The following is a 24,509-nucleotide window of genomic DNA, read 5'->3' on the forward strand; positions in this document are numbered from 1 at the left end:
AGAACAATGACATGGTACACCAAACCCTCTTCATTCGGATCGGTTAAATCTGGATTTGGTTCTAATCCGGATATTATTACGGTCCTGTATAGGAATGTTCGTAAAATATGTTTAATCCGGATTTCTCATAAACAATATGAAGTTCGTTGGTCTCAAATGATCCAAATTATGCAGGTTTGACTGTACCACTAGACAAGAGGTACTGTAGATGATACTTTTGATTTTTCAGTTAGTTAAGCAATGAAACAATTTATTCTAAAAATAATCAACATCTTTATTGCATCACTTGGATATATATATATATTTATATAAATGTATGAGCTGCATTATCGCTGTGTTATGACTGATCATAAAAACATCTAAAGCTAACTTAGCTCGATCTAATATATAAAGTATTATTCCGTTGAGACATTTAAACAGGGTATTTACTTCTTGATGTAATTTAAGATTTTTGCAGCATGTGAACAAATACATGTCCTATATAGGAATATCCACTTAAAACAACCAAAAATCTTCCAACTTTCTCACAAATTCAAAAAATTGAACAACTATAAGTGAAGAACACACTGGAATTATCTATTACAAAACTTGATTGATACTTCATGTATCCATGTTACATTTTACATCAGTTATCTAGGCCTGGTTAGATGGAAGGGTAAGCACCTAGGGAACACAGTTTCAAACCTTCTCTTGGGGAGGTAAATTTGTAGTGATATATGCCCTAATCTTCAAATCTATTCATAGACGGAATGTACGTAGCACCATACTTGAATAATAATACATGTCATAATATAAATTGATGTGTTCTGAATCAGCAGACACTGGAAATAATGAAATATACGCTTAATACCCAGCAGCCTCTGTGAACAACTCACTTTTCATATTAGTAAAAAATAAATGCACTAACGATTTGATTGTTCCTTTTGAAAATCTAACATTTTCTCCGTTTAAGTACGAATTTCTTAACAAAAGATCACAGTCTAAAACAACATAAACTCTTAACATAATTCAGCATATAATATTTCTATCATTATTTTTGGCTCTCCACATATTTGTAGATAAACAGAACTTGAATATGTATTATTCATACCGGTACAAAACCTAGTATTAAAACCATCAACGCAAGAAATAAAAGCCACGAGAAAATGCGAAATAACAGATCATCATTTTCGCTTGGGAACCGGATTCTTCAAATTGAAATTAGCGTTCACCCAAGATTGATCTTTGCTCAATGGATTCAACATATAGAATTCGACGACGTCGTTCAAAGTGCGAAAATATGTTTTCCCGAATAGATACGTCCCGTCACCTTGTACGTCGATCGGGAAATGACGAACTTCTCCCTCGTGTAAAACGGATAAAGCATAACCGTTACCCTGAAATATATAAATATTTATCCTAAAAATTCTCAGAAAAATCTCTGCATGAAAGTGAAATAACAGCCCTGGGAGAAGTTGCTTAAAAGTTGGTTACAGTTAACTAGTGGATAAAGGTTTACTACAATTAAACTTGTAACCACGGTGTTCGTCCACCAGGTAACTCTAACCGACTTATGAGCAACTGACCCCAAGCCTCGAATGTGAGACTGAAATATGCAGCCACAAATAAAACAATAAACAACTTATAGACAAGAAATAAGCTATTTGAGACTCATAACTTACATTCCTACGTTCCCTGACTAAAAAATCATGTTCATTGGAATGTCTGCTGAACAATGCTAACGAATCTTTTCCGGCTAACCGACCGTGATACCAGGGATACGACGAGAATCCCGCCGGTGTCAAGTTCATCAGAGGAGGTACGACTGCCGTTTTTATACGAGGTCGTGCTTGACGTGATAAATCCTTCAACGTTTGCCGTTCGTGACCGAAAAATTTATGATACGATGACGGAGCAGGATTTCGCGATGATGGATGAGTATAGACTTTAGTGTTCGCGGTTTCCCTCATGCTGTTGCTTCTATTTAGTTCTTTTCTTATCGGTAAAACAGTCGATACGCTTGCCGTATTCATCTCAAGACCCGTATTGTGTTTTTTACATTTCGGCGGAACTGGAGGTGGCAACAGGGGGTCATCTTCCTCTTCTACATGCGGAGACGACGTCAACTTCGGCCGAACACTATTTCTTGGAGCAGGAATCTGAAATGTAATGTATCGAAAATAAAACTAATGGGCCTCATTTTAGGATGATTACGACAGTCATTAACCAGTAGTATTTTCATAAACTTACTGGTTTTTTGCAAGCAGCACTTAGAACATCAGGTGATCTGGGTGGAAGAACTGGAAAAAAGAACAATATTCATACAAGCAGCCTGTCAGCTGATACAGTTCCGCTGTGTTTTGTTAACTTCATCACTCACCATTTATCTAATGGCCCCATTGCTAAAGGTACCCCCATGGGAACAAGCCAAGAACAGCTATGTAACTTAGTAGCTGCTAAATATTCATACATGTACCAAATCAATTGGTAATGATCTGAAAAGGATTAGTAATGAGTTATATATAGACATAAGGGGGCCAACCCCTGGGGTTCTAATCCTTAAACAATGGGTCTATCATATTATGGTTGTAGTCCTTGATCCATAGAACCGTCGGTCACAGTGGACCGAAAAACAGATAACATAATCTAATCTGACGACCATCCATCAGTCTGCTATCAATATTCTACAGGCCTGCAGGAGGAATGTCTAGCTTGAATGAAAGGATGTAACTTACTCGGTGATTTAGGTGGTAGTGTAGGTGGTGATGATGAAAGCTAAAAACAACACAAAAAACAAATCAAACATAAAATTAACAAAATAGGTTCTTAGCCAATACCGATACTTGAATTCTTAGAAGTAATACATATGCATATACATAATAATTCAGAGAAATTGATAATTCTCGAAATATTTACCAGTATTTTTGGAACTTCTTCTACTGGAATGTTGCGAACTTGTGAATAAGTTGTTGTCGACCAATCACCAATAACCCTAAAATATGAACGAAAACGAAATGAGAAAAGTTCCCACGCAAATATTATCAATGATGGTATTATTAGTTAGATGCACTGTATTTAAAAGCACATACTCAGTTGAGTTTCTGGAAGTCAACTTTGTGCTGAACTGAACTTCAGTATAATTCACAACTTCATTTCCTTCGGTTGATGGTATTGATAAACTTCGTCTACGCACAATTCTGTGGACAAAACAAATGAAATGTGTAATTCATTCTAAGCAAAAAGCACATGCACGTTACATCTCTACCGATCGATTGAGTTTAGAATTACTCACGGCATCGGCAAATTTTCTTCAGCGTCTTCTTCGTCCTCTTTATCATCGATAAAATTGTCCGGCAGAGATGTTTCACATATATATGATACTTCACTAAATGAATACTTTCGTTTCGTCAATGCTTTTTCGGCCCCTGTGTATTTCACTTTACTGTAAAGTGATGAATCGCTTTTATTCAAACCGCAACTAAATTTCTCATGAATCGGCATCGAGCCGTCCTCGCTTCCCTCTTCCGAGATACAGGTCTCTAGTAAAGAGTCACGTTTAGAGCACAAATCTGTACCAGTATCGCTTTGGTCTCCGAGGACCATGTAGATATTTTCTTCTGCTGCACTGTCTGAAAGCGACAAGGACGAGAGGCCAAGTTCGGTACAAATGTCAACTTTAGTAGAAACTATGTCGGCGCTATCAATCGACCCATTTTGAGATGATTCTGCCGCATTTTCGTTTGTTTTATCCGAGGTCTTTGCCTCCGTATCTAGTGAGTCATTTGACGCCATGGAAATCATTGAAGTACGCCTGGGGGGTGTAGGTTTCCAATATTTCCGTGGTTCCTTAAAACTGGAATTCATGAATTGCAGCAGATCCTGAAATGTTTCGATTATCTCATAACTTGATTTTTATCATTTCACTGTTCAATAAGCTTATGCACATGCATGATAACGCATATATATCTCCCTTTTTACACTGATGCCTCCTTATCAGAAAGCTTTTGACACAAATTGAATAATTAAATATTAGAATGAGGAAGATATTTATACAATACACCAATATACATTATATATTTCATCAAATTTAACTAAATGCGGAATGAACGTTTGGTTTGAATACCTGATGCACAGCAGAATTTGATGGTTTTCTGTGTAGATTTCTTACATGGTCTGCGGGTATAAAACCAACCTTGTCATCAATTCTACATATGAGAAAATTCATATTCAATACATCATCCCAATTCCTGTTTTTCAGGGGAATATCGTTTTAAAGTTATGAAATACATTTCGAATATTCAGAAAAAATTAAGTATATTTAGGCATTTAGAACCATATCAGAAACAAATAAAAAATCTAACATTGTGAAACCTGTTTAAATCCAAAAACAGCAATAGGCGGATGTTTTTATCTCCCATTGGAAACTGGCCCAGGCTTTTATTACTCACTTCACTTGAAACCATCCGTCAAAGGTAGTCGATAACACCACGACTGTTTGTCCTCGTTTATAGGATATTTCACTTTCACTCTGCGCTTCATAATCACATAACGTTTCGAAACTTCCTACTAAAATACAAGAGATACGCTTAACCGACAATACCACGACACATACTAACAATGGTCTTTGTGATTACTAAGTGTTGTCATCTTTTTTTCTGTGATCTCGTATTACCGTTTTATCATGCTTCGAAAAGGATAGTTGAAAAAATTTCCCAGACCCTGTATTCACAGTAAACTTATACTTGCGCGTCATTTCAAAATTGGGCCAGTCTCAATAACATGCAGGTGCCACCACAAAGGCGAGTGTAAATTTTTCAAAAGCATTGAATATTGAACGAAACAGGAAGTTAAATCGTGTGTCAAATGTCGCTTACATGTACGTCAATGTATCGCAATCAATGCTTTTACCGAGAAAACCATAAAACAGGAAATGATAGGAATAAACGATATAGATTCAACTAACGATTCACATATATATATGTACCGCGGTATCGTAATACTTTTTGTAGCAGAATCGTTTTTTCTTTCATGCAATTCAGTTATAACTTACAGGGTGATTTGTTCTTCTTTTCCACTTCCACATTATCTACATCTTGTTGGTCCGCTGGTACCAGATAGTTACCCGGTGCCCAGCCTTGTTCTCCGGTTTTCTCGCAAATAATCAACCACCATCCTGGATTAGTACAAAAAAAATTAGCAACTAAGTCAATCAGTATCATTTGTGATGTTATTCTTTCAAAAGGAAAACATCTTTACCCAAATGCTATAAAAATTCAACGAATTCAAAGCAATTTTCCGGTCCTTTTTATGCATTGTTATACACTACGAAATTGGCACAAACTTATTAACATATCATTGAGGTAAACCCAAGATAGAACATTCATGAACTGTATGTCGAGTAAATAGTTTTATCATATAAATGACACTTAGCTGGGTTAAGTCATGTTTCACCCACATTTTACAGTTCAATATCATATGTTTAATACATATATATATATATCTATATACCAGATATTGTAATACATGTAGCTATAACTCAAAATTCGTAAATTCTTATTAATGACTCTTGTTAATCCATTACTCATATCATTACCATTCCTTACTTGATTTTCAGTTAAAAACTGTAGAAGGCCAAAATAAAAAACTACATTTAGTGGATTATGTACATATGTATTAAAAGTAACAAAACCAATTATTGGTATGATGGTTATTGTTTCATTATTGGGGGTAACTGTTACAAATGATATTGGCGAGTAATTAAGCGTCACGCATACCTGATAAATGTTTTTCTATGACTGTTACTCTATCACCGATGAGCAGATCTGCTTCGTTGTAACGCGTTTTTGAGAAGTTCGCCGTGGCCATATATTGACTCAGCGTAAGACTAGCGTCGATGTTTACTGATTTATTGTCACCGCTCGAACACACGGTCAGTTTCGTGTAGTAGCTCTCTTGGTCAGCGATGTCGGGCGCCGAATCCGAGGTCGCGGGTACTTTAAGATTTTCGGTCGAACGTGACTTGTTGAATTTTTTAAGCAGCTGATGATCGTCGAGAAATTTAGAAAATTTCGCCGACCAACTAAATTCAAGGAATAAGGAATTTTGAATAGGATTTCTGGCAACAAGTGTTTGACCATAGTCTTTATATCATTAAATTTTCATAATTTCATTTACAGACTGCAATTAGGGTGATTTCAATTTCGTCGCCCCTTAAATCTATGGTACTAAAATGAATAGATTCTGCCAAAACCATTTTGCATTTACCTGAATCTGTTTTGATTCTTGTTCAATTTATCGAATTCAATTTGACAGAAATCGCTGTCCCATGTCTCAAAGAACGAAGTTACTGAAATGCGTGAACTGATGTCTTCGGGTAACTCAATTATTTTCTGAAAAATGCACACAAAAATACTTATAATAATTAAGGCTAAAAAATTGATACTTTGTTTCTCATTTCTACTAAGCTTAAAGTCGACCCGGCTGGACACCAATATACCCTATCGTACATTCTACTTTTCTTAAAATCATGATCAAGCTAGTCATAACAGACCCAGCAGCTTAAGAAATTAACAGATTTTATGGCAGTTTACAAAAGTGACCAAGCTGATTAGGAGAAACAAGGTATCATTTTATTTTAGCCAAACAATGTACAGTAGACTGAATTCAACAATACTTTTCAATACACTTTTTACGAACCTTACAAAATTCCTCGATCATAGTGGCTCTTTTATTTGCAGTTTCTTTGCCGACCCAATTTCTTCCGAAAAATGAAATTGCTATAATGATAAAAAATATAATTCCTCAAAAAATAGATGAAATACGGGATTAAATTCCAAGAATCTATATTCACACCATTCCATTACTTGGAAGTTCTGGAAGAATTATGTCCGTTCTAGATTTCAAGATATCTTTGAACTCTTCTTTAATCAATGCCTATGGAAAGAAAATTATGAGAAATAATCAGATCGAATGATTTAAACATCTGCATAAGGCTATACCAGCAATCAATTTTTAAATCATATTTTTCTACGAACCAGAAAGTCGAAAAAGCTGCTGAACTTGCGGTATATAGGATGCTTCACACCATCTGACCAACTGACGGACAATATATATACCTGAATTTGATGGAAAAATTAAAACCTACATATACATGTATGAGTACATTATTCGCGTCTCAATTGTTAATTGCACCTTCATAAACACGAAATGTATCGCTCAAAATCATGTTAACAAATATTAGCTGATCATAAACCTACATTATTGCTTTGTATTACTCATGCATTGCACCAGATAAATTATTTCACAACTATACCGGTACTACCAGTTTATACAAATGACGAAACTGATCATAATCATGATAATTATAATGATAGTTCTGTAATTAATATAGAACTATGCCTATGTAATAGCATGAAGTTGTTAGTTTATAAGAAGTGGTAGATATTAAAGAAGTACCCAAAATCAAAACATCATAGTTTATACAACATCAATTATCATTGTAATATAGATATGGAAAAGGCTGCTTTCGAATCCCGAACTCTTTGTGTGGTCTCGTTTTAAGTTTACAATAATTTAAACTACTAAATTATATATTTAAAGCTTACATAATGACTGGTCGGACAAGTCCTTTTCTCGAGTGAAATGCACACCACATCGACAACGCGTCGAGCCATGATTGAATCCGTCTGCATCGTGTACGTGTGCGACTCATACTCAACTAATGCTAAAAAATACAAACAGGAACTGGTAAACTATGAGTGTAACATTCAGAATAGAATTCTTGCAATTGCGTTTTATCTGTGACGTGCGTGATGTGGATGTTTTCACAGCAATTCAAAAATGCAATACGGGCAAATGTATATAATGCACAATACTTTTTAAATCTTTATAGGGATTGGACTCTCTTATTCATTTGATTGGTAGTTGATTTGATTCGTATTGCCAGTATTGGTTCGCTAACCCTTACAAACACATTTGCCGTGAGGAGAGCGAGACACTTGGTTCTAACTAAACCCTGAAAAACTACATTTGAAATATCATCTCATTAACAGTCGAGGATCATCCAGGATAGCACATTTTTTTTCTTAATTGACCAAAATGCAACTCCGTGTGCTGGCACTGACTAGTGACTGACTGCCACTGGGGCCTTTAGACTAAAATTTAGGCCTACTAGTCCTACAATTAAACTCGGGGTAATTGTTCTGTAGTGCTGGTGTGTGAAGCCTAAATAGTATGCTATATACACTACTACAATAGTGTATTGTTGTCAATAATGTCAATGGCTGTTGTGTGTCCAGCTATAGCATGCTGGACGGAGTCGGAATTAACGCATAAAAATTGCATTTGATTGAAATTCAAGTCAGTGGCAAAATAAAGGCCGCGATAGATATAACACAAACCCGAATCATAGGCATACTGCTGTTCTCGTCCAACCGCTTGCAGTACTTACAGTACTGTGAAGTGAAGGTATGTAGTAAGTGTGTGGTGAGCGTTACAGAAAACAAAATTCTTTACTCTGATGGTCGGATGTAATATTTAGAATGGCGGGAATTCAATCGTCACACACGTGCTCACCGGCCGGGATCAACCGTCACGCACGTGCTCGCCGGGCCCAACCGTCACGCACGTGCTCTCACCGGCCGGGATCAACCGTCACTCGCGTGCTCACTGGGATCAACCGTCACACACGTGCTCACCGGCGGGATCAACCGTCACGCGCGCGCTCACCGGATCAATCGTCACCGTGCTCACCGGCGGGATCAATCGTCACCAAGCTCACCGGCGGGATCAACCGTCACGCGAGCGCTCACCGGGATCAACCGCACGTGCTCACCGGGATCCCGTCATGCGCGTGCTCACCGGGCCGGGATCAAGACCTACTCAATTAGCAGGCCTACGTAGTAAACAAATTGTTAAAATTTAAGCTTTGAGAAACTGGACTGTATAGCCTGCAGGCTCAAAGAATTGTCCTGAAGAACTTAGTTTTTGTTCTGGGAGCCTGACACCTACAAATGATTTATACCCCCGGTACGTTGATAGGGTGGTGGACCGGGTCGGACTGCCAAGAAAATCTTAAGAGAAATAGACTAAAAGTATGCAAATCCAAATAGGGCTTACGGCCAAGAAAAACCCTCTAGATTTTCTGCTGTGGGAAAGCCGCCCCACATGTTCGCTTGCAGCCCTCGCATTGCCCTTTTCAAATTAAGAGTGCCCATTCCTATCAAAGCCCGACCCTTCTAAGAATCCTAAATCCACCCTTGTAGTTTATTTTCCTTCCAATCTAACGGATAGAATGTGAAAATTCATTGAAATTAAAATGATCAATGACCATCCATCATGCACCAATTTAACCTCTCGATAATAGCCTGCAACCTGTCCTAATCGCTGACCTGTTAGTGCTATTATTGAAACAAATCTATTTTACAAATTATATATTTCACTGTTGAGTAGTTACGTGTAGAATTTTTGGGCCGTAACTTGTGATGGAAATAAAAGCACCCGCGTGCAATGTAAAATGGCAATCATCAGTAACAGCTGATTGCCATAAAAATATATATGAAGAAAACAGTTGCCGCTTTCTAGTGTATGATCTCGGGGGCTGAAAATTTCATTATCACCTTACGTTTCAATCAATAATATCGTGTCAAAATTGCATCAAAATCGAAATTGCATCAAAAAGTTAGTTTGATTAGAAAATGTAGATTTTGTTTGTTAAAATCCGTTTTGGGGGGGGGGGGCAATTTTCAGTAGAAATTCACTCTCAGAATCAGCGAAATGTGAATTACGAAAATACCATGTTTGAAATGTCATTAAACTAATATGAAAACAAGTTTTCTGAATTCGTTGAGTGTGATACTGCTAGATGAGGTGCGCGGTCCGGTTAAGCAATCCTCGTTGGAGTCACTGGTTGGATGAGGTCTACCCAGAAAAATGTCACGTGCTTTACCACCGCATTTAAAGGTCCTTCTGAACAAAATACTGCCGGTTGCGCCGCTATCATCGGCAAAACAATTTCATTACACCCCCTTCTTAAATACGGAACGTAACGTTCATTACGATGTTTTAGCACAATGAGTTTTTCAATTATTGTTACGACATATGTTGCGGTTGTCGCACCAGTGGCTACAATCATGAATTTTGCTCTGAATTCTGGAACAATAATTGTTCATCCCTTGGCTTTGGTGTTTTTGCGTATGGTCATGCGTGGTAGTGTATTTAACGCGTAATGATGACACCATTCGGACTCTATACAATAAGACCAGTTGTAGTATACAACTAGTTGCACAGTGTCACGTCGGGAGCTGCAACACTGAAGAACATGGTCCGAAAATTGATGATTGGGTACGTTCTCTAAATTTTCGAGTGTTAGATTTAAAAAAAGGTCATTTCGATTTCGCAATGAAGTTCCTAGGGAATACGTTGGGATTATAACATTTGCTTCATTCCTACATGAAGAATTTGCGTCAATTTTCATTTTCCCATGTCATGTTATCAGAAAATATCTTGTCATCAAGAATACATTTTCTCAAAATTAGCGTTTTTGTGACAGGCTGTGATATGATCATCACACGTCAATTTCTTTCATCATTTCATCATTTTTCGACGACCTATCTATCTTTACACAATCTACGTTTTCATCGAATCTCTTTTTCTTGGACCTTTTTTCCACTGAAAAAAATGAATAACACGCATGGTGTGTAATATAAATGTATACAAAATCGGAATATTACCAATATTTGGACGTTCTATGTTTGATGACCATAAACTATCATTGCAGCTGTTCAGATTTCCATTTCATAATATGTGTATGATACAAAACTGTAATTAGGGTCAATATTAAATAAGCAGGTTTAAAATGGGACGTAGACGATTATGGAAATATGATGCATTTTCTTGAAATCCACAATGTGGTGGAGGGTCTCGTCCAGCCACTAATACATGTATATAATATTTATGAATCCTTGGGGGAGTAATTGGAAAGTAAATTTTTAGGTTCATGGTCCTTGCAAATGTTATTTTTGGAGTAAAGTGTGAAACGATGTCTACGACCTCACAAGAAAACGAAGACGAATTCTTAACAATCGCACCAGAGGTGAATTTCTATTTTTTTTGTAAAATTACTGGTCAAACCACATAGATGAGATTTAGATAGGTTTCGATTGGACTACCGATTCAGGAATATCTCTTCCGGTGCGTTCGTTTCGACCAGCGGCTCTGCCTATTCAGGAATAGCATAAACCTGATAGAAGCGACCGGTAGAGAGTTTGTGATACGGAATTCTATCCTTAAACCGAAATAAGTGCAACCGAAACCTGTCTGGATCCCATGAAATCCTCTTGAAATCAAATGGCCGATGAAATCATAGAACTCAAATCAAATTGATTTGAGCTCTATGATGAAATCAAGTGTTAAAGTCACCAGCAAAGACGTGACGATGAAAAACCATTATTGAGAACAAATCGACACATCGATTTGCTGAAACGAATATTCGTCGAACACAGATATTCTTGTGATATTTTCTTTTTATCTTGTATCAGGAGAAAGAAGATGATCTTCTGGCTGACGGGTTGATGCAGAAACTGCAGCAACTTGTTGTGAAGCAAGGCGTCGATCTGTCGAATAAGACACAGACTCAGATGTTGAACGCACTTGAAAATGTCATTACCGAAAGCCATAACCCAGCGGTATGATTACTTAAAGTTAATTGTACTTTCTCGAATTTAAACGTCGCCTGTTTCAACACGAAGAATGGATGATTTGATTTGATTTAAATTAGATACATATGTCACGCTCGACGGGGTTCGGCGCACATGTCGGAAATCAAATTATATCTCAAATATGTATCCGTTGTTATTCGCAGGCCAAGAAACATTTGCTCGGCGGCAGCTTGGAAGGATTAGTACGTATATTATATAACCAAAACGATTTTCATCTTCCAATAATTCTTGATTTTTTCGAAACGTTCCTAAAAATCCAGTTCAACAAAGCACATATTCTCAATTTGCACCAGAATCTATCTGCGCATGTTAGCCAATTCTATGTACATTAACAGTGAAATCAAAATCAGTATGAATTTGTGTGTAGAGTTCTACGCTCAGTCATTTTTTGAGTTTGAATTGATAGATTCTGTAGTGTTTGTTTATGCATTGGTTTTCACACGATACAACATAACAACAGCTCGTCCATCCTAGAATCTGGGGCTGAGTATTTACCAAACTGTGTATAGATTCAGGAAAAAGGACCCCTTAAACCAACATCCATTCTATACGATATTGAATAATAAACAATTATCAATAGTTAGGTAATCATCATTGTGGGGCATGTTTCTATACCAGACGTTGTTACTGTTTCGTGTAAACACAGACCGTGAAATTTAATGATGGATGTTTCAACGTTTTATGTAGTACGAACATGATTCGTCGATGATTCAAATTCGCCTCAACGACAAGAACCGAAAAATGCAGGAGCCATCGAAACTTTGGAAAAATGGCATCGTCCCTTACGTTATTCTCGACAAAAGTCGGACCAAGAAACCGTTGACGCGGCATCAAAAGCGTCTGCTTGAAAAGACGATCAGATTCTTCGAGAGTAAAACATGTTTAACCTTTCCAAAGTGGTACAAAGGTTTTAACAAAGATCATAATCGCGACGTAGACGGTTATTTGAGATTTTTCCAAGGAGACGGGTAAGCTGGTTTCATAAAAAAATCGCGGCGAGGATTGGCTATTTATCAGTTAGAATCATTAAATTAAGCGTGACCTTTTCTATTGATATGTATAGCTGTTTCTCCGGGGTTGGAAATTGGAAATCAAAATACGGTCAACCGATCTCACCATGCGATCATATGGTAAGCTTGAAAGCTTGAAAATCATAATTCGCGTTATACATCACTAATGTTACTTCATATCATAAAACAGTTGAACAGTTTAAGGCTCACCGCATGTGCGACATTACGAGCTGTCATGATTGACCTCTCAGCTATCGTACAATGATGGTAATGACATGCGATAATTGTCCTCATTTTGTAACCTTTATATAATACACGATGAAATAGTGTCTCCGCACAAGCACAAAATGACCACACTTACCACTGGGCGCTACCGTAACCAGTCCTTTTTCGACCGAATTGTACATATTTTTATCAATATACGTAGTGTACACCGATAAAGAAGGATATGATGATAACTATGATATCACGACACAATCACATGATATTTCATTTATACATTGCGGAAGTTTTCTGAAAATGTTTTCTTATGATTTCTATAGTCGACCGTGATGCACGAGATAGGTCATGCGATTGGAATGGAACACGAGCAATCCAGGCTGGATAGAGACCGTTATTTGAAAGTTTATCCAGAAAACTCCAGTACGTTGTATAAAGAATAGTTAGAATTGAAAAAAAATTATCGATTTGTATAGAAATCATTGCTGATCTGATAGAGAGATAGTTGGCGCATAGATTTTAATTAAAATTGAACTTGAAATGATCGAAAGTTCAATCACATATAATGCGATATTCTGACTGACTTGATCTCTTTTCATCATATATCTAATGATAGCAATTTGAGCTGATTGAATATATTTCTATAGAATTGACGATGAATAAGCACGGTGCAGCGGACACAATATTTGATCTATCTGCACCATACGACATGTCATCAATCATGCAATATGGATTATGGGTAAGAAGTTCAAAACTTAAAAATCAATAATGTAAAAATGTCGTCAGTTTGAAGCGAAAATAACTAAAACAGGAAATCTAGGCTAAAATATGGGCTACACAGTGAAGAATGAAGGTTTTGCTTTTTCAATCCATGAAATTTGATAAGACCGTGGTAGAATTGCTTCCATGCCTCCGTAGACCAGACCATCATCAAGGGCTGCCAACCTCTGAAAAGTGCTGTTAGTGACAAATTGATTTTTTCAGTAACATTTCATTCAAACGTGAAAGAAAGAAAAAATTCAGATTAATCAGTAATCAACAGCAAGACCCTCAGTAACATCTTTCATATTTCTGTGTACATCAAACAAATCAAATCAGTCTTAACAAATACTGAAAATCAGGAAAAGTTGGCAGCTCTGATGATAATACATGTATAACATGATCAGAATAATTTCCGCCCACTCATTGATTTATTTGCGAAATATCAATTGCCGATTTTATATTAGGATTTCAGTAAAAATGGTAAAATTGTCTACGATCCGAAAGACAAGTCGCAAAGATATTTGATCAAAAATAACGATGTGGTAACTTTTTATGATCGTATGTCCATTAATGCTGCTTATCAATGTATAGGTAATTTGAAAGCTGAACCTGTTTTGCTTAAACCGCACAAGATGGATTATATTTGAATCCGTATATCTTATCTCTTTGCAATTTCGTATGCAGAATTGAAATGTCCCGACGCCAAAAAGTTGAAATGCAACAACGAAGGATTTTTTGGTTACGAGGAAAATACGTGTAGGTGTATTTGTCCAGAAGGATTGATGGGCCCAACCTGCGATGAACTCTATAAACCGAGTAAGTGAACTAACTGACTATATTATACTGAACATCGTTGAAGCGCAATATTTTCGAAACATGATGTATGTGCGACCTGCAGGAAAGATGCCGGCAAAATGGCCGAAAGGGTCCTATGGTTTACCCATGACCGAAGAGAAATGCATCGACGAAACGTGGATGACGGGTAGTTTGAAAGAACATATCGTGAAAAGGACGGCGCCGGAAGAAAAACTAGATGAACTAGATGGCGACGATGAACCTCAGTTTGTTAACGTGTACGCAAGGAGCAAGTTTACCCCGTGGCGATATTGTATGGCGGGTGATTTGAAGATCGATTCGTCGTATGACTGGCCTCCTGGATTCTACTGCATATACAAATATGGTGGAGATTGTCCTTCAGGTCAGTACAGTGTGTATGCAAATCATACTTAAGTCGTGATCAATACGTATCACCGTATGAAATATTTTATTTTTGTAGGTTTTTCGAAAGGAAACCTACAATTTGGCAATACGGATAAGACAGGGGAAGGAGCAATACCAGATGGGCAACAACTTAATAGCACGGTTCAAATCCAGTTTTGCTGTCGGTCAGACGGAATCTTTACGAGTGACAGAATACTACTACCACGTCAGAAACCATTTTTCTTGTTCCAAAAGAGTTCAGAATGCCAACAAGTCGAAGGTGAAATATAGATGAAAAAGTATTTCTGCCGAATAAAGAATTTTCATTTCAGCCCTTTCCAAAGTGCACATAAAGTTGCAACAGCGTGGTACTCGTAAACTACCAAAAGTCATATCACTATTTTCACACGTTAAGTAATCCATCAAAGTATTTGAAGCGACAACGAATATGTAACTATGCCGTAATGAATTGAGTCATTCTTAAAATAGATATTTATTCGCATGATTACAGGAATGCACGTGAAAAGTGATTATCATGATTTTGCAAACAAGAACTACAGCATTTCCGGTTCTCATCCTTACATCACAACTTGGCGCAACAAACTACAATTATACCACTGTTCCTACGTGCCTTTTGATAACGGTAATTTCCCAACTACTTCATAATACCATCGATATCATAACGAAATAGCGTATGGTGGATTTAGCGAAATTTTCGATTTCAGAATGTGGCGGTATGATAGATTTGACGAAGGAACAGCGCGAACACAGAATTACCTCTCCTGGATATCCAAACCAACTTGGTAAACATATGAACTGTTTGTGGTTTATCAAGGTAATTCTCAAATTATCTTGACATGACTGGTGTGTAAGATAAATAGGATTTACGAATAGTTCCTATTGGCCTGGCAAGAGAATTGGTCTGGCAGAATGAAAAAGCCATTTTTTTATTGATATCTTGGGTAGAAATTCAAATATCTACCGCTAATCATATTCTTTTTGACAGGGTGCAGAGCATTCAATCATACGCGCGGATATAGATTTACTTAACTTAGAACGAGATTCGTCAGGAAAATGCACAGAAAACTATCTGGAAATCAAACGGCACCGTATTGCACAGCCCGGAACGAGGTAAATACTAGGAAAACGTTTACAAGCGAATTAAGATATAACGATTTACATTCTAGATATTAGAGAGGTCAGCCTGAATTGGGTTCGATATTAATAGACATGGTTCATTTTCGACTACAGGTACTGTGGGAATATGCAGGTTATGAAAAGCTTCGTTACTACCACGAATTATCTGATGGTACGATTATCAACGTTTGGCGATGCCGACAACAATAGGGGATTCTCTATGAGAGTTCGACAACTAACTGGTATGAAAACGATCGTGACTAAACATATATTTTGTCAAGCAAACAAAAAATTCAAGATAACAACTACGATGAACAACTAACCCAAACATGAATTGTGGATTTTTTTAAATGTTTTCCAGCAGAAAACGATTTCTGTTATAATTACCACGATTCCGGCGCATCATACAGGGGTACCGTCAACTTAACACAAAGTTATATGCCTTGTCTCAGCTGGGATAAAGTTACTCATTGTCCCTACCACACGTTTATTCCTACGTAAGTGACAGAATAAATCATAAAATTAGATAACCTCCCGCATCAATTTGAATATTTTCGCGAACAAAATTTAGAGCAGATGAATAGATTGTCCGATTGTTTCGTTTTGAAGCGGATTCTACTCGGGTTTGGAGGGAAATAATTACTGTCGAAACCCTGGCAATCTGCCAGCTCCTTGGTGTTACATACAAGCAGAAGACTGCAAACAGGATTTATGCGACGCTTGTCAATTTCGTAAGTTTGGAAAAAATTGTTTTCGAAAACTCAAATCTCTCAATAAATATCTCAACTCTCGAAGTATTTATAATTTTTTTTCAGGGAAATGTTTAGATTTGTGGGACAACTGCGAGGAACTCAAGGGCGATGTTGATTATTGCACATTGGACCCTACGGCTAAGATAGGATGCCGAAGATCGTGCAATTTATGCAGAACAGAAAAATCACGTAAATTAACAGGTATATATTTATTTTTCATACACAAAAAATATGTTCTTATCGTTTCGTTCTTTACTTGGATATGATCAACTATTTATTGAAGTGTCCCGAGTCACATTTCCGTCCCTTAGAAATACAAAAAGATGTTTCCGTATGTACGGTATCTCATCAGGAGATTATTGACATTTTTCCGTATTTTGATAACAGATGTATACATTTTCCCTGTTTTCTTATTACAGAAATCCGATGTAAACGTCCAGCGATACCGAATGATAACACGCGATACATTTTACCAATAAAAAACTTGTACAGCGTCGGCGAAAAGATCTTTTACAAATGCGTTAAAGGAGATGGTCATTACAAACAAATCTGTTTGAGTGACGGTACATGGAGCTGGACGGATACAATATGTTCAGGTTAATTACGAGAACATTTTTTTTCACCAAGAATTATTATTCTTCAAGACTAAGCGAACTGGACATCAATTAGTATGATTATAGTTATGGATGCATATCTAAATCCATTACGGGTATCTTTTTTAATTCAAGAATGCGCTGCCGGGTTCCATCAAATCGGTAGAAATTGTTACCGAATCGCAACGGATTATGGCATGGTGCTAATCGACGAGGCAGAAAGTATATGTGCAGCTATGGGTTACCATCTAGTGACGATTGATAGCAAAGAAAAAATGGATGAAGTCAGAAAAGTAATGTACGTCAATCGTATAAACGTACTTCGTTTACCATTCATTTAAACTATTGCTGATTTAGGTTCATAACTAAACGAAGTCAAGCAGATCTAATGATGGCCAAACCCTTTTAAATCTAGAACCGATCGATTCATAAATTGGAGTTTTCCATACGGCTTGTATTTCTAGGACTAACGATCGCTCGACAGCTGAAGCGTATTTCATTGGTCTGAAAAGAACCGCGTCGAATTCTAAGACTTTTCGTTGGATGGATGGTTCACCGGACAACGGATACGAAAACTGGATGAGAGGTCAACCTAACAATTTCAATGGACAGCAGGACTGTGTACAAATATATCGAGCTAATGGTCTCTGGAACGATGTACCTTGTTCATATAGCCGTCATTTCATCTGCGGAGGTCTTGCAGCAAGTATGTTTCATAGCTGACTGTATTCGTTTTTATTCAAGTATTTCTGATCCAGGAATGATAAGCCATTATCATAAATTGAATGATTATAGAAAACGAAGGCACGTGTGAAGATACTCTGAAGAATTGTCCGGAATTCCTCAGCAAAAATCCGGACACGTGCATTAAACACCCAGAATTTGCAAATGTTAAATGTCGCGAGAGTTGTGGATTTTGTATCAATGAACTTAAAGGTAAGATTTCAAAACACAAGAAGTCTAAATATATGATCAAGATACTAATAGTAGCAAATTGGTTGTATTATAGATCGAATAACATGCAGTCAAGCGGGACAAGGCAATGATGCTAAATTACTTAACGAAACGATTACAACTTTCCGAATCGGACAAACCATAGTATTTGAATGTAATGATGGCTATAAACTAACCAGCGGCGATCTGTTTAGGGTTTGCCTTCCCAACGGTAAATTCTCCGGTGAAATTCCAACGTGTAAAGGTCAGTATAAACAAATTATGAAAAATGATGGAAATAGTTCAAATCGATAAATCGGGATGATTGTTATTCATTAAGAATACGGATGTTTCAAAAATGTCATATTTGCTAAGACTATAAAATTAATTATCTGAAACGCTCCGTACTAAACTTTACGAACGGAATCGTCTGGTCACACTTTTTCCAGATGAGAAATCTGTACCGTTTGTCGTTGGAAGTCTTGTAACTGCGAGAAGATACAGAAATAGCCCAGGGGCAGCATTCGTTGATACGACCAATAGAATTGTCAACGAAGGCAAAATCGTATCGTGGACATTCTACAGCGCCACCGATGGAGACATTTTTTTACAAGTAAATGATCATTTTTTGTAAAACGTCCTGGGGACAGATTTTGTAAGAAAAAAATGCTATCGAGGTTTATAAACCAAGTTACTAACTCGGAATAAACTAGTTATCTCAATGTAAAGGATTTTACCGAAGTAGTTCATTCCGATCTAGCTTACTGTACTTGGAATTATCCTCCAAAATAGCTTTCAACTGAGAGAACTAGATGTTTTTTTTACAGTATGTTCCCACGACGCGTCTACGGCAGAGCATAGCGACCCAATGATTTTTTTCTAAATTCGAAATTTCGGCTCAATGACTCGAAATGTCGGAAAAAATCATAGGGTCGCTGTGCTCTTCCGTTCCGTACGCTTCTGAACATAAAGTAGATATACGCCGAATATCTTTGTTGTAGATCTGGCGTGAAAATAGCAATGGCAGTTTTACTTTGGTGGGCCAAAATAAAATACAAACGTATAGAAATCGGAAAATGACAGTTCATGTGCACGAGGATGAACAAATCTACGCCCAAAAAGATAACGTAATCGGCTTCTTCTCGATGAACGGTAGCGGATCCAGTATCTCTTATGATGCGTGTGTCAATGAGTTCGTAAGCAACTTTAAGCCTCACATTTACAGCATGGATTATTTCAACGCCGGGAGACCGATGGTTGTTGAGACGCCATTCAAATTCACATTGATAGGCGGGGCTTGTAGAAATTATTCTCTGCAAGCCAAAGTAATTCCGGGTATGTTATTAACCCGCTTCCACATATTACCTAACTTAGCTGGACATCAGCGTGATTACTATTATTAAGATTATTAAGTTACGACCGTAGAACTGGCTCCGATAGCCGCAGTTCCAGGAGTGGAACTTGATTACAGTTATATCGCAGATATACTATTCTCAGATATTTTCGCAATAAGATTCCCGTTATTATATGCAATAATCTCTCTGTAGGTGTCGTGAAGATGAGTTGCTCGATTGGCCCAGCACCGACGAATGCTCAAGTGAACGTTACTGGCACAGTAGATGTGGGCGCACGTATTCTTTACTCGTGCAAAGATTACTACCGTAAAATGAGAGGGAATATACTCAGAATTTGCAAAACAGGAGGAATTCTATCGGGAACGCCGATCGCCTGTGAATGTAAATATCCGTGTGTACGGCACTTCCAACATATCGTTTAAATAATAGCCTTTATTTCTAGCTATTTATATGTAACAAGAAAATTTTTTTTGTTGAAACGAAATCAGAATCACACTATTATACATGAAATCCCCACGCAGAAAGAAAATCGAGTCCAAAACGGTTTCCTTTAGATATTGATTTATTTTCTAACGTCTGGGCGATACCCTAATAGTCCTCTTCAGTAATACTAAAATTAATGTTCCTTCGAATTTATTCAAGACATGAATCCGCTTTCAAACGAATGGATTTTGTTCGGGAAGCGATTTTACAAGCCGGTGATAGCAGCTGTAACGTGGGAACAGGCGACTGGTTTATGCGCAATAGAAAATGCGTTTCTTACAACTGTTATTAATGATAAACTCATCTTCAAACTGAAAACTCGTCATCTTCACGCCGGCCGATACTGGACCAGCGCGCGCGGTGATGGTAAGTCTAGCCCGTTAGTTATGGGTATTTGAGGTCTATGCGGTTTTTTTAATTCAAATAATTCTACGATCTTTAGGAAATCGATTGTCATTGTCGGACTCGTCTGCTCTGGAGTATTCCCAATGGGAAAATGACGTGCCAATGCATTTTCCAAACACATCTTGTGTTACAATCAATCATCAGGGGAAACTGTCAGCGGAGCTCTGCACCTCAAATGCCGGATACATCTGCGAGAAGAGACACGGTAAAATATAGATTCATTTTTATGTTCTGCTTTGTAATCTTTAGACCAATGTGTGAAAATAATCGTCATCATCATTTGACCCTTCTTTTGGATTATTAGTTTGTCCTTTCGGGTTTGTCCGAAAAGGCCGGGATTGTTTCTTGGTCATTCGTCAGAACGCAACGTGGCTTGAAGCGGAGGGATATTGCCCGGCGTTCAATGGATACCTGGCTACCATAAGAAACCAAGGAGAGCATGAGTTTGTAAAGAGGTAAATGACCAAGTTAATTGTATACAATCATATCATGTTATGGTAAGAAGATACGTATAACATTTTGAAATTTCTGAATGGTTTCAGGTTGGCTCATGATGAGAGCGTCTGGATCGGATTAAATGACAGAGTAAAAGAAGGCGTCTGGAAATGGACAGACGGCAGCCCTGTTAACTATACTAATTGGGGTTCTTACTGGAATTCCTATCCGCAGCCAACACCCACTGGCCCATTGACGGGAGATTGCGTAGTACTCAGTAAAGAAGGCTGGATGGACTTTAAATGGGACGATATCTCGTGCAGCAAAAGACGCTCATTTGTGTGCAGGACAACTCTTCCGATAGAAGGTTTTCATTCAATAATTTCACCGGATATGCATTGCACGGACTGCACCATATAAACCATTGAAAGAAATCCACCCACATTAAATTGAAATCTATCCGCCATTATTTTATCAAGGCCTTATATTTTCTATCATGGCCAAGTATCCAATTTGTTTGTGAAAGTTAATTCCATTATCCAATCAGACGAATAGGTCAATTCGAAATTATTGTTTTTCGTATTATTTGGCAACGGCATATTTTTGGTGTTTATGGTTCATGACTTCAAATATCTCACTTTCATTAAGATTCGCCTTAGACACATATGTATCCATATGGCCACATACAATGATATATTTTGCAGAAAAGATGACCGATAAAAACCAATATTGCTTCGAAGCTGACTCGAACCATCCGAAATACCACGGCAGACACCACTTGACTAGATCCGGACTGCACTGTCAGCGATGGGATTCACAGTTTCCGCAAAGACATTCGTATTTCAGAAAAGATTCCGATTTCAAAGCCGATTATTCGGTTTCCGCGGCGGCCGATTATTGCAGACAGTTCATGAGACAAACGAAAGTTTGGTGCTACACTACTTCGAAAAAACGATGGGAAACGTGTAACATGCTAAATTGTGGTAAGTGATTCAGCGTGTAAATTGAAAGCTATAATCCTGATTCATTCTCTGTGCGAGCTTCAGCGAAGATGATCTGGGTTTTATTTTTATTCAATCTTAGTGGATACGAAAGCTAAACGATTTTGCCACCATCCTGCGCTCTACGCGAACGTAACCATAATCGAGGGAAAGACCGTGTACGAGGAAGGGGAAAGCGCGAAGATGACTTGCAAAGATGGATACTATTTATTTGGGGCAGCGCATGAAAATCTAACATGCGCCGGTGACAATCTCTGGGAAGGTGAACACTTAAGGTGTATGGGTAAGTGCAGCGTTTCCAAACGATAATCGTTCATTCACTGAAGTAATTCAAGATAATCAATTTTCGTCTCTGCAGGCATCGAAATGTTCAGCTGCGAAGTGAGTTCAATACCCGATAGCACGCCCAGTACGAACGAACGGGTTTGGATCGGTAAAACAGTGAAATACACGTGCAACCAGTATCACATATACGTCGGTGGCGATCAAGTTCGAAAATGTGGCAAGTCGCGGCAGCTTTTAGGAAACCCGATCATTTGTGAAGGTAGATTGCCCCATTTGATCAAAATGTTTTCAGATTAAATTTTATTGTAAAATTGATCGAAATACGTTTATTTTTGAAGACATGCCCGAAAGATGCCCATCAGGGTGGGTTGTAATTGGTGGACGGTGTACGCTTATCGACCCGACAAAACGAACGTGGATCGAAGCCGACGAATTTTGCGCTAATAACAGCGCTTTCCTAGTGAAAATACCAGATGAAAATACGAATAAAGAGATAAAGAAGTATTTGAGTAAAATACGATCGAATTCGCAATCAATTAGTAGATTTTGGACCGGAGCAATCGGCCAAGGTACAATTTATGCGTACTTGTATGCAGCCGACAATTTGCTGGTGAATTTTTGCACGATGATATCTCTTCATGAATTTTCTAACTTTCTAAATGCAGCGCGAAAATTGGTCTATCTAGATGAATCATCTATGACTTTTTTCGGAAAATGGATTAAAAAACCTGAAGACGGTCTGGCGAACAAGGCTTTGGCCGTTGATGTGGATGGGAAGTGGATTGTAGCAAAACGGCGACATAGTCAATACGGATCTATTTGTCAAATGCCTCCCTGTAAGATCTCCTTTATTTTTTTTTGTCGATTCTACCCGACGCGCGGTTCAATGAGCAATCCAATAGGGTTCGTCTTGCGAAACAAGCAAGATTAACAAAAATAACGCTGAGCAATGATTACTTTGTGGTTACCGCTTTTGCTTTGAATTTCAGCGTGTCCAGTTGGATTCACCAGTCGCGGAACTACTTGTTATAAACTATACACAGAAGAGAAAATGTGGGCGGAAGCGGAAGCTGTATGCGTAAAATATGGCGGCCATCTGTTAACCATTCCAGACGGAGTCTCGAATGAATTCTTCAAATCAATTGCGTATGCTGATGCCCATTTTCGCCTTTTTGCTAATAATTTTCTACATTTTCACCAGAACTGATCGTGATTTTAAGTTTCTCATCAATAATCTCAGAAATAATCTCTTTCTAGTCGTAAATTGGGCAAAAGTGTCTGGATCGGATTCAATGACCGTGTCAAGGAATCTAACTTTGTTTGGACGAGCGAAAAAGCGACGGGTTTTACTGACTGGGGCTTGTATTGGGGTCATTACCAACAGCCACATACCAGCGGAGCATTATCCGGAGATTGTGTCGTTTTAAGTAACGCGAATAGTATGAATTACACTTGGGATGATATTCGGTGCAATAAAAATAGATCGTTCATCTGCGAAATAAAACACCCTTTTGACGGTAATGATTTTCATATTGACCTATAATTAAGCATTTCCAAGCGGTTTTATATATTTTTCGATGTTTTTCAATGTTCACACAGAAAGCGAAAGCAACTTAGACGAATACTGTGTCCGCGCGGGTGAGATGCCGAGACCGTATCGCGGTCACCTATCTCATACGAAGAACGGTTATTCATGTCAGCGATGGTCGGAGGAATATCCGCATAAAAAATCGAGGACAAGACTGATAGATTCGAATTACGCCGACGGATCCAAAATGGCTGCTGCAGATTATTGCCGGGCGTTCCCCAAATCGAAAAACCCCTGGTGCTACACGTTGGACAAGAAGAAAAGATTTGACTACTGCGACCCCGTTACATGCGGTAAAACGTCACGATTAGCAGATTGAAACTTGTTCCATAGAAATTGATTAGTTGTCACCTTATTCAGATTTATTTACAGAATCCGGAATGTCATACTGCCATCCACCTCCCGTTCATCGTAACGTGGCCTTAGAGCCGAGAAAACTGGTCTACAGATATGGCGACCAAGTACGAGCTAGCTGCAAATTCAATGGCACATTGCACGGCGGAAGTACTCTCCGCTGCCATGGAAATAATATTTGGTCAGGTCTGTCTCAAAGATGTACCTATACCGATGGTGGTAAGTCAGTGCACATATAAGTTATTTAATATCTTTTTTGCGTAGTGCATCCTCAAAGAAATAAAGAAATACTTGCGTCTCT

The 24,509-nt window shown here is 38.0% G+C and overlaps 1 protein-coding gene across 3 annotated transcripts; it reads right to left on the bottom strand.

Moving 5' to 3' along the window:
- Window positions 1-255: 255 nt before the first annotated feature.
- LOC141899697 (uncharacterized) lies at window positions 256-13,145 on the bottom strand. Of its 3 annotated transcripts, none has more exons than XM_074786133.1 (17): window positions 13,068-13,145; window positions 7,584-7,702; window positions 7,014-7,094; window positions 6,843-6,912; window positions 6,676-6,755; window positions 6,244-6,368; window positions 5,754-6,058; window positions 5,030-5,152; window positions 4,428-4,545; window positions 4,103-4,184; window positions 3,272-3,858; window positions 3,069-3,176; window positions 2,896-2,971; window positions 2,715-2,754; window positions 2,230-2,279; window positions 1,662-2,138; window positions 256-1,376 (listed from the first exon to the last, which is right to left on the bottom strand). In XM_074786133.1, exons 1-17 carry the CDS (start codon window positions 13,111-13,113, stop codon window positions 1,164-1,166), a joined length of 2,700 nt encoding a protein of 899 aa, XP_074642234.1. In that variant the 5' UTR covers window positions 13,114-13,145; the 3' UTR covers window positions 256-1,163. The 3 variants fall into 3 exon arrangements, with proteins under 3 accessions (XP_074642234.1, XP_074642235.1, XP_074642236.1); XM_074786134.1 differs by lacking the exon at window positions 13,068-13,145 and adding an exon at window positions 8,379-8,458; XM_074786135.1 differs by lacking the exons at window positions 7,014-7,094; window positions 7,584-7,702; window positions 13,068-13,145 and having other exon boundaries at window positions 6,832-6,893.
- Between the last annotated feature and the right edge of the window lie 11,364 nt (window positions 13,146-24,509).

This window comes from Tubulanus polymorphus, chromosome 2 (genome assembly GCF_964204645.1).
Source record: "Tubulanus polymorphus chromosome 2, tnTubPoly1.2, whole genome shotgun sequence".
Taxonomy (NCBI): domain Eukaryota; kingdom Metazoa; phylum Nemertea; class Palaeonemertea; order Tubulaniformes; family Tubulanidae; genus Tubulanus; species Tubulanus polymorphus.

What these genes read in the sequence shown, in the direction of transcription:
- LOC141899697 (XM_074786133.1), bottom strand. Translation starts at nt 13,113, where the DNA reads ATGTACAATTCGGTCGAAAAAGGACTGGTTACGGTAGCGCCCAGTG. An exon ending in ACTTCCAGAAACTCAACTGA is followed by an intron (nt 2,972 to 3,068) that starts GTATGTGCTTTT and finishes TTCATATTTTAG; the next exon opens with GGTTATTGGTGATTGGTCGA. An exon ending in TAGTCAGGGAACGTAGGAAT is followed by an intron (nt 1,377 to 1,661) that starts GTAAGTTATGAG and finishes TATATATTTCAG; the next exon opens with GGTAACGGTTATGCTTTATC.